At 38.4% G+C, this 11,778-nt stretch overlaps 1 protein-coding gene across 5 annotated transcripts in view; it reads right to left on the reverse strand.

Moving 5' to 3' along the window:
- KIF2A (kinesin family member 2A) overlaps positions 1-5,914 on the reverse strand; it is a 44,430-nt gene extending 38,516 nt beyond the window's left edge. For all 5 annotated transcript variants that reach the window (XM_006148324.3, XM_006148325.3, XM_006148322.3 and 2 more), the window contains exons 1-3: positions 5,820-5,914; positions 4,649-4,768; positions 2,289-2,343 (exon numbers count right to left, since the gene is read on the reverse strand). In XM_006148324.3, coding sequence (XP_006148386.1) covers positions 2,289-2,343; positions 4,649-4,768; positions 5,820-5,897 — 253 coding nt within the window. In that variant the 5' untranslated portion in view covers positions 5,898-5,914. The remainder of the gene's footprint in view (positions 1-2,288; positions 2,344-4,648; positions 4,769-5,819) is intronic.
- Between the last annotated feature and the right edge of the window lie 5,864 nt (positions 5,915-11,778).

Below are 11,778 nucleotides of genomic sequence, written 5' to 3' on the forward strand. Positions count from 1 at the left end.
AAAAAAAAAAAAAAAACAAAAACACAAAAAACTGGGCATAGTGGTGTGAGCCTGTAATCCCAGTGACATGCTGACGCAAGAAGATTATTAAGCTTAAGACTGGCTTGGACAACACAGAGAAACCCTGTTTGAAAGAGAATCAGACGTGGTGGCATGCATCTTTATTCCCAGCAGGGAGGCCATGCATCTTTATTCCCAGGCAGAAGGATCACAAAATAAGACGCTGTCAAGAAACACTTCTCTCTCTCTCACTCATAAATAATAAAAATATAGACACAAACCCCTCTATATCTAAAGACTTCAAACTACAAAGGAATCCCCCTAAAATTGTGTCTAAAATATGAATTTTATTTGCATATTTTGAAAAATCTACACTATTCAGAAAGAAAACTTAAAAGTCCTTCCATCCTATATTCCAAATCCTATTTTTGCTCCTCAAATAAGCAACTCTTCAGCAGAAGATTTTCCAATGTAGATATTATAAAAGCAGAAAAAGAAATATAAATATTAATAAATATCACATTTTACAAAAGTAATTTTTACAAGTCACAAGATGGTGTTCAAACAAGGACTTTTCCCTCTACCTCTAATATTGCCTCGAATACATCTGCCCATCCTGCACCCCCTCCACCCACACATAGAGAAACATCACTATTAGAAAGGACAATTCTGAACAGCTGAAAAGTAGAATTAAGAAATGCATGGGGCAGCAGGTGGCATGGTGATTGAGTGCACCAGATTCCCACATGGTGAATCACAGTTCCAGTCCTGGACCTGGCCGCTTTCTTTCTCGCCTTTCCTTTCTCTATCTCTATCTGGTCAAATTAAAAAATAATAATATCAATAACAAATGGATTAAATAAATCATTCTTTTTTAAAAAGAAAAGAAAAAAATAAATGCATTATGCTTTACATCTGCTGCTGAAAAAAAAAAACATGGAAAACCTGTGGTTAACTACAACATCCATTCTTTAGTTGACACCTTTAGTCTTTTTGGAAGCCTATTAGACAGAAAATCATGGTAAATGTGATGGTGCTAAATGTACCCTTCTAAATTCAATCAACTGACTTATTCCCTATTCCTTTCTTTCTCACAATACTCTGCTCAAATTTGCAAATTACTGACATTAAATGAAGAAAAAGTTGCATATTTCGTGGAATCTATGTTTATCACATACTTTTAAAAAAACATTTATTTATCTATTTATTTGTGATTTTTCAAGCTGCCAGGTTTGAAATTCAAACCATACTCAGCCATGTGGAAATCCAGTGCCTTAACTATCATGCCACTTGCTGGCCCCATCACATACATTTAAAACATAATTTTTTAGTATTATTGGTATTATTGTATTAGGAAATCAAGATAACCAATCTTAAAATTGGTCACAGGTGACAGTTAATTTTAGGTGTCATCAAAACTGTATTAAATAAGGGACCAACAGTTGGCGTAATGGCTATGTCACAGGACTCCCAAGTAGTCGACAGTGGTTCAAGTCCTGGACCCGGCAGCTAGAACTCATGCCGGGTGCATGTGCGTGCGTGCCCAGGATCCCGAGAAGAGAATGAAAGAGAGGGGACTGCGGTGTAGCCATCCCCCTGGGGGATGATTTCCCGCTTTCTGTCTCTCTGTCTCTGTCTTTCTGGCGAGCCCAAGCACCCTATAGTGAAAATCTCTGCAAAAAAAGAAAAAAATAAACTGTATTAAATAATACTTTAAAACCTGGTATAGCATTATACTACCTGAGTATGTAAGGTTGTTTCAAGAAATTAACATGTGAGTCTGAGTGAACTAGAGGAGATTTGGCCTCAACATGGGTAGTGGGCACTATCTAACCTGGAGGTCTGGAGAAAACAATACCTAAGGCAAATAAGAACAGGTTCCTGCTGCTGCCTTGGACATCAAAACTAAAGGATCTTCTGTCTTTGGACTTTAGAAATTACACTATAGGAATTACAACAGCTATCTGCCACCACCGCTGGGGTTTCCAGGCTCTGGTTTCTGATAATTACATTATGAGGTTCCCTGCTTCTGAGGCTTCTGGACTTGGGCTGAGCTACAATATTGGCATCTCAGAGTCTCCAGATGGCTTACTGTGGGACTTCTTAGCCACTAAAATCACTTGAGCTCATTTTAATAAATCCCCTCTCAAATATCTATATCCTAACTAATACATTAAAAATTTGAACTAATAACAGCACCAACAGTAATATTTGATTTACCTCATTACCTCGTCAGGGCAATGCTAAGGCATCAACAGGAAAGATCAAGAAGTACATTTTTACTTTACCTCTATTGTCTCTTGGAGGAGGGTCATTCTTAATAGAAGCCACAGTCCTTCGATTCTGTGGAGAAAAAAAGTTCACTGTATATTCTCTTCACAAATAATATCATAATCTCAGCTTTTTAAAAACGTATTATTAAATAAAAGTAGACAGACATGGGCCAGCAGGTAGCACAGAGGTTAAGGCAGCCATATCCCACATGGTCGACCATGTGGTTCAAGTTCCAGACCTGATGGCTTAAAAATTACACTAGGCATGTGTTTATGCATGTCCAAAAATCTCAAGAGGAGAATGGAGAAGGGATTATAGTGTGGCCATCCTTCTTTGGGATGAGTTCTCACTTTCCCTCTCTCTCTCTGTCTCTCTCCAGCAAGTGCATGCCATCCTATAGAAAATAAAAAGTAGGTAAACAAAATATAAAATTAAATGAAGCAAGACTGTAAATGAGCTAATGAACTACTACTATCATTACTCAATTTCCTCCCTCACTCTTCAAAGAATTCAAGATCTGATATGAGTTAGGCATTGCTCTGAAGAATTTTTCTTCTAATGCCAGAGAGACAGAGATAGAAAGCACACCCCCAAGAGAGCCTGCCTTATGTTCATATGCACAGTTTTGAAGCAGAATGTTTTGTTGACATCGTTGAGCTTCTGTCACACTACATTTGAATGCTTCTGTATGTCCACCCTGCAAGGTATCAATTTGCTACAAGCTGAAAGCCATGTCATAATCATCATTGTATTCTGTCTAGCACAGATCCTGCACAGTGCAGAAAAATTTTCAAATACTGTTGAGCTAAACATTAAGAACTGCAGATTCAACAACTTCGTAGAACTATTTGGTTTAAAAACAGCTGTACTCTGACAAAACTTTACCTTTTTAAAAAAGATTATTTATTTCTTCCACAAGCAGGAGAGTCGGAGGGAGAGAAAAAGAGAGAAAGGGAGTCTTCACTCGCAGCCCCAGCCAGCCTAGAATCATGGGAACATGAGTGTCTAGTACACTCAGCAAAGCCTCCAGAGATGAACTCAAAACTTCCCATGCAGGCCAGTCTCACAGAGTGCTGCTTTCTAGCACTATGCCACTGTCTGGTCCTCTGATATATTTTAACAGTAATGGGTTTCAAAAGGAAAGAAGAGCAGTCCCAGCAGGTGGCATAGTGGTTAAGGTGCTGGACTTCCACATGGCCGACTACAGTTTGAGTCCTGTATCTGGTGGCTTAAAAATCATGCTGGACACATGTGTGTGCATGCCCAAAATCCCAAGAGGAGAATAAAGAAGAAGGGACTATGGCATGGCCATCCCTCCCCCATCCCAGGGGTGATTTCTCACTTTCCCTCTCACCATTTCTCTCACACAGCATGGTTTTGACATTTACCTTCATGAATAATATAAAAATATTTAAACTATACTCTTATCATTTCCCTTCTTTCTTTATTAAACATAAATGGAGATTTAAAATTTCAAAAGACTACCAGAAAAGTTATTTATTATTAATAGCAGATGGTCATTCTTCCTTTGTCAATCATACATATGCATTCAGCAAACACTGACGTGTGAATAGTTTTCACCCATAGCTCCTAAAAAGCTATTAGTCTCAAGAAAAATCCCATAGGGCAAGAAATTTATATCGATCTTACCTAATAATTGTCATAAATGTAAATTAGCCTCAATCCTAAAAAGTATGTGTATACATACATGGATATAGATGGTGGAAAGAATTAATAATTTTCTTAAAAAGTGCATTAATCATCCCAGCTACACACAGATAGACCCACTGCCTTAAAGGCTGGAAGCCATACAGGAGATCCAGGTTCAGTCCCTGGGCCAATCTAAACTAGCTAGGTGCAGCTGTATTTGCCTATAAGTGTAGATAACTTGGCGGCTTTGGTAGGAGGACTAGAAGATTATGACATAAGAAAACCTGTCAAAAATATCTATCTTGGGACCAGCAGTTGGCATAATGGCTATGCCGCTGGACTCCCGCGCAGTCAACCACAGTTTGAATCCCAGACTCAGGCTTAAACTCATGCCGGATGCATGTGCGTGCATGCCCAAGATCCTGATAGGAGAATGGAGGAGAAGGGCTTGATGTGTGGCCATCCCCCCTTGCAGGGTGATTTCTCGCTTTCTGTCTCTCTCTGTCTATCTGGTGAGCGCATGGTGCCCTATAGCAAAAACTTCTCCCAAAAAAAGAAAAACAAAAACAAAAAATATCCATCTTCCTTTCTCTCCTTCTCTCATAGAGAGAGAAAGGACGCAAACAAATTAATACATACTTAATATACTCTTCACAGCCTACCAATTTCAAACCGGAAGCAGAACACATACACACACATCTTGCTCTAAATTTTCATCACTAACCTTTACGATTTTGTTTACTTTGGCTGAGGATGTTGGAGGTGGAGGTATTTCTGGACTGGCTTCAATTTCTTCATCAGGTACAAGGTCAGGGTTAAGAGAAAAGATGCTCTCCAGGTCAATCTGTTCGAATATACACATATTAATATTTTGAGACTGTATTCTGATACTTAATCTTTTAGTTTTTAAATAAATTTAGAGAGTAAATAACTCTTAAATTATTTCAGTCTAATGAACAACACTACTTTGCAAACCAAATTATTTAGAATTATAATTTACATATATTTAAAGGAAGCTTTCTTTTAAAGAAAAAAAAAAGAGGGTTTTGCCTTAGGGTACAAGCGCTTGCCAAAGAGAGATAGAGACCATGAGAAATCACCCTTGAGGGGGATGACCACACCGCAATCCCTACTCCTTCTCCTTCTGGGATCTTGGGCAAGCATGCACATGCACCCAGCAAGAGTTTTTAAGACACTGGGTCCAAGACTTGAACCACCATCAGTCATGTGAGAGTCCAGCAATATAACCATTACACTACCTGCTGACCCCTAAAGAATCTTTCTCGAAATGTCATTTTGTAGTTTGACTAATATGAATCAATAGCAACACAGTGACCAATAAAACCACCCAATTACCATAGCAACTTTCAAAATGTGTGAGCTGGGTTAAAGAATACTATATTTTCATCTAATAATTAATAGGATTGACATATGTAATTAAATAAGATATATAGGAGGACAGGGCCAGCAGGTGGTGTGGTGGTTAAGACACTTGACTCCCACGTGGCTGGTAGCTTGAAACTTACATGTCAGGTGTGTGTGTGTGTGTGTGCATGCCCAAAATCCCAAGTGGAGAATGGAGGAGAAGGGATTGCAACATGGCTATAACCCTGAGGGGTTATTTCTCACATTCGGTCTCTGCTTTCTGTCTAGCACATGTGCTTATTATACCAAAAGTCTCTCTCTTAAAAAAAAAAAAAAAAAAGATATATATTTAAAAAAGGAATCTACCTTTTCTGAATGAAAATTTTTAAACATTTTGGAGTTTTAAAGAATATATGACATAATATTAATAATTATATATATACACACACAACAATATAAAAATTATGTACTTTTCTGTTTTTACATTTAGGAACTTGATTGCAGCAGAAATAAAATGTAACCGATCATACCTCTTTGCCTTTTGTATCTCCATTTTCTATCCACTCAACAGTTACACTTTCATTATCCTCATTTAAAGATGTTACCATTGCTTGATGTATTCGGCCTAAGTGGGAATAAAATATACGTTTTTAAAATGACACAAATTACAGCATTCCTAAATAGTGAATACAATTTTTTAACTTGCAAATTAAACACACACACACACACACACACACACAAATGACACTACCTTTCTTTCAAAGGATTTCCACAGAGATACAGAATGAAGCAATGAACTTTATCCATGAGGCCATATATCAACCTGCTGCTTATCAAGTCTAAGAATACAAGGAATTATATGAGAAATTATGTAAGTTTACTTTAGCAGATGTGATAGACACAGTGACTGAATACTTGAAATATATTTTATTTTTTTAAAAGACTCATTTTAACTTTATTTATTTATTGAAAAAGAGAGAGAGGGAAAGCAAGAAGGTAAACCACCAAGTCCAGGGCTCAAACTGCAATCAATCATGTGGGAGTCCAGCTCCCTTAATCACCATGTCACCTGCTGGCCCTGAAATTTATTTATTTTTTGCTTTAGGGCATGGTGTAGTTGCCAGAGAGAGGGAAAGTGGGGAAAGCACCCCCCAGGGAAACAGCCACAGTGCCATCCCTTTTCCTTCTCTTCTAGGGATTTTGGGCATGCATACACAGATACCCAGAATATTTTTTTCAAGTCACTTGATCCAGACTTGAACCTCAAAGTTGGCCATGTGGAATCCAGTGCGCCTTAACCACCATACCACTTGCTGGCTCCACATATTTTAAGGGTTACTAGAACATCTTTTTTTCTTTTTTACTTTTTACTATAGGACATGTGCACACACCAGAGAGACAGGGGTGGAGATATGTGTGTGTAAAAATCACATGAGGAACCAGCAGTTGGCGTAATGGCTATGTCGCTGAACTCCCATGTAGTCGACACGCATTCGAGTCCTGGACCTGGTGGCTTAAACTCACACTGGGCACATGTGTGTGTATGCCCAAGATCCCAAGAAGAGAATGGAGAAGGGATTATGGCATGGCCATCCCCCCTGGGGGGTGATTTCTCACTTTCTGTCCTTCTTTTCTTTCTCTTTTTGGTGATCACACATGCCCTATAACAAAACCTCTCCAAAAAAAAAAAAAAAAAGGAAATCACCACATGATGGGATGGCCATTCCACATTCCCGTTTCCTCCATTTTTTCTGGGTTTTGCACACTTAGAGTGCTTTTCAAGTTACCACATCCAGGACTTGCATCATGGAGTTGGCCACATGGGATCCAGCTTCCTAAGCATCCATGCTATCTACCGCACCAGCAACAATTTTTAATCAGCATCTTTATTTAAAAGAGGTACCACACAAGTCCATCTTCAAGCAGTTCATCTGGCTTTGATCCGTTTTTTTAATAAGTTCTCCTTTCCCCACAAAATCCTATAGGAGTCAATCTTTTGCCATCCTTGTCTACTTGAGTCCCTTTCTATCCTTATTATTTCTGCTCCATGTTGATGTTTTGTTTTTAAACTCAGCTACACTTTTTAATTTTTTCTTTCATGTTTGGGACATAAGAATGTTAATATTTAAATCCAAAGTCCTAATTTAAATTTAAACCATTTTCACTGAAAATGAAGGCACATTTGAAAACTATAATTTTACACTACTATATAAACCAACATAAGTTGTAACTATTAGTTTTTTTAAATAATTATTTATTTAATTTTATTCATTCATTCCTTTATTTGACCAGAGAGAGACACTGAGAGAGCGAGAGACAGAAAGTGAGAAAGCAAGCCGCCAATTCCAGGACTCAAACCGTGGTCGGCCATGTAGGAGTGTCCAGCGCCTCAACCATGACACGACCTGCTGGTCCCATAACTGTTAGTTTTAAACTATATGACTTAAAAAACATTTTTAAATCTAATTGTTTGTTATGATTTTCAAGCCACCAGGTCCAACACTCAAACCATGGTTAGCCAAGTGGGAATCTAGCACCTTAACTTCCATGCCATCCACTGGCCCTTAAACTATAGACTTTCTGAAGCTTAAAATCTAGAATATTTAAGCTTTTAGTTTTACTTCTACCAACTTATAAAGATAACCTAATGTACCAAGTTTCATCTGTTGAGGGTGAAATAAAAACCTACACGCAAAGAGTTTATAACACACAGGCAAACACCACAGAGTCTCTCTTCAATCATTCCTTTCCCAGTGGAACATATCTCTTGGTCTTTATACCCAAATAAGACATACTTATAAATGTTTATGTAAGCTTTATAGTATTTACCCCAAACTCAACTAGCATAAGAATATGCAAGAAAGTCTTGAGTTACATTCCAAATATAATAGATAGAGTCATACATAATGAAGGTATATGGATGCTTTAATTGCACTCAATGTAAATCATTTTATGATAGTGTACTTGACACAATCCGTTATTTATTTAGCTCTTAATTTAAGAAAATGTTGAAGAGGTCTAGGTTCATGGTCTAGCGGTTAAGGGAGCTGGATTCCACATGGCCAACTATGCAATTTGAATCATGTCCCCAGTGGCTTGAAAAACATGCCAGGCATGTGTGTGTGTGCGCCCCAAGTCCCAACAGGTGGAGAAATGCAGAAGTGATGGTGGAATGAACACACCCCACTGGAGAGGGTGCTCTCTCCCTCTCCTTTTCTCTGTTTCTCCCCGGTGAGCACACACACCCTCCAGCAAAATATTTTTTAAAAAAAGAAAACACTGGGAATGGGCAAAAAGCAATTATATTGGAAGAAAGAAATTACTACATATAAATTTCACAGTATTTTTTTTTCTCTATTTTATTTTGCTATAGGGTACATGTGTGGGGGTGGGGGATATGAGTAAGAAATCATCCCCCAGGGCAGATGGCCATACCACAATCCCTTCTCCTCCAATCTCCTCTTGGGATTTTAGGTGTGCACACACACAACCCCAGAGAGTTTTCCAAGTCCCTAGGTCTGGGACTCAAACCACTAAGTCAGTCATATGAGACCCAGACGCTTAACTTCCACATAACCTCCTACCCTTTTTACTTATTTATAGGTGATTTCCAGTGTCAGTCACATTTCTCAAATTGGCTAGAGAGTGCTATTTTTTTTTTTTTAATGGCTTGTCCCACAAGAGTTAGTTCATGTTCTAGAAGCTTGGTCCCAGTGCAATGGTGTTGGGAGGTGGTGACGCCATTAGGAGGTGAGCTGGGTGGCATGTGGATTACAAAGCATTAATCTGCCCTCATGAGTGGATTAATGTTGTGTCCTTGGAGGAGGAGTGAGTTCTCACTCTCTTGAGGAAGGGTTAGTTTCTACAAGAGTAGGCTGTTGTAAAAAGAGGCTGCCCCCAGGTTGTGCTGTTTGCCCACATCCTCCCCCCCACTTCCTCTCTGCTTCCATCAGACATGCGATGTAGCACCAAAGGCCAACCCTGATGTCTATCTCACACCTTTGGACTCTCCAGCCACCAGAACAGGGAGTCAAATAAATCTGTATTCTTTATAAATCACCTAATATGGATTTGTTCAGCAACATAATAGTGAACTAAAACAGAGAGTCTGTGTAGGTGATTCATATACATTGCAATAAATACATGAGCTTTCATGGCAAACTAATAGCATTATACCAATATCAAATAAACATTTTAATTTTAAAGATTAGAAAGCCTTGAAATATGGAAGCCACATGAGAGGAACCTTTAAAAAGTTCATGGAAAATGCATATTATGAAAAAAAACCTATGCATCTTTTGTACCAAAATAAATGTGGACTTTAACTCCAATTTTCAACAAATTGCTTGAAGTCTTCTTATATTTATTATTTTGCTCTTTGGAGCAAAGGTGGCTTGGATTAGGGTATATATGCTTATCAGGTACTTGTGATTTAAAATAAAAACAAATTTCAAGTCATTTTTTTCCCATTTAAAGTAAAGACAAAATAGGCTCTCAGGATTTTTCACATATAATATTTAGGAGCAACATACTAGGCTAGCCTTGTAACACAGTGGAGGGAGCTGAAACTCACATGGCTGACTGCGTTCAAATCCTAGCCTGGTAGCTTGACAAACATGCAGGGTGTGTGCACATACATGCCCAAAATCCTGATGGGAAGAATAAAGGAAAAAGGATTGTGGCATAACCACATCCCACTGGGATATGTTTATGTGTGTACACACTCTCTCTCTCTCTGGCAAGCATTTGTGCCCTCTAGCAATGTGTGTGTGTATGTGTTTGTGTGTGTGTGCGTAAATAAATATATATTTTTTTCAACCATTTGACCAGAAAAAAAAGGGAAGGCCATTTCATATGGTTCAATTTAGTAGAAAAGTAAATTTGACCAAAACATAGATGTTAAGATAATTTATAAAACTATAATCTGCTAAATCAAAGAATTAAAATAAATAAAATACTTGAAATCAGAACCTTTAGTTCAAAATCATTTTATATTTAGCTTAAGAAATATCTTTATGCCATCGGGAACCAGCAGTTAGTGTAATGGCTATGTCGCTGGACTCCCCCGTAGTCGACCACAGTTCACGTCCCGGACCCGGTGGCTTCAAACTCACGCCGGGCGCGTGTGCGTGTGCGTGCGTGCCCAAGATCCCGAGAGGAGAATGGAGAAGGGATTGCGGCGTGACCATCCCCCCTGGGGGGTGATTTCTCGCTTTCTGTCTCTATGTCTCTCTCTGTCTGGCGAGCGTACACGCCCTATAGCGAAAACCTCTCAAAAAAAAAAAAAACCTTCATGCCATTGAAAGCTTACTTTTTGTTATGGTGAAATTAAGGAGAATAGTTGAAATCTCAACTTCTCAATATCTGAAGGAAAATATTAATATAAATAATTTTGAGAAGACTTATTTAATTACATTATTTATTAGTAATTTTTAATTTGACCAGAGAGAGAGAATGGGAAAGGGAGAGGGAAAGGGAGAAAGCAAGCCGCCAGGAGGTCCTGGACTGAACAAACCCACAGTCAGACATGTGGGACTCGAGCGCCTTTATCCACCATGCCACCTGCCGGCCCTAAGACAAATAATTTTTTAAAAAGAAGATAACCAACAACATACAGCCAAACACAAAGCTGTCTTTGCCCCAAAGGGCAACAATAACAAACAGGAGAGGGCTTCAAAAGTTTGTGAAAAATTAGAAATAATGTCTAAGTTTATTTTGGTGGAAAAAAACTTGAAATCCATGCTTTTTTTTTTTCATAAAAAAAACATTTCCCATGAACTTTTTGAAGATAGACCTCATCCAAAGATTCCATATTTCAAGAATTTCTAATTTTAAAATTAAGATGATTATTTAAGAATGGCATAGTGCTATTTAATTTGCCATAAAAGCTGATAAAATCATTGAGCTGTCAAAAACAAGTTTTACATGTTGACAATTGCCTTTTGGTCTTTGAAAACAGGATCCTATTATATTTTTCCTACTTCACAGCTGAATTCACAGCAGCTGTGAGGCTAAGAAATGCCAGCAACCAATTAGGCTGGCATAAACCTTGTCTAGCATATAAAGTATAATTTGGTTACAAATGTAGGAGACAAGAGCCAAAATAAATCAGCCAAGAATACTAATAAAATTTCATTACAAGTATTAAGTCAGAGTATTTGATATCTATCAAGCATATGTATTTCAGCAAAATAGATAAATAAATAAAAGTGGTAGAACATTAGGAAAAATATGAAGAAGCAACACATCAATTCTCAGTCTCAATCAGTTTTTAAAAGGTTGCAGCTGTGGGAACCAGCAGTTGGTGAAATGGCTATGTCACTGGACTCCCACGTAGTCAACCGTGGTTTGCGTCCCGGACCCAGTGGCTTAAAACTCACGCCGGGCGCGTGTGCATGCGTGCCCAAGATCCTAAGAGGAGAATGGAGGAGAAGGGATTGTGGCGTGACCATCCCCCCGGGGGGTGATTTCTCGTTTTCTGTCTCTATG

Source organism: Tupaia chinensis, unplaced genomic scaffold (genome assembly GCF_000334495.1).
Source record: "Tupaia chinensis unplaced genomic scaffold, TupChi_1.0 Scaffold000232_1, whole genome shotgun sequence".
In the NCBI taxonomy this organism is placed as follows: Eukaryota; Metazoa; Chordata; class Mammalia; order Scandentia; family Tupaiidae; genus Tupaia; species Tupaia belangeri.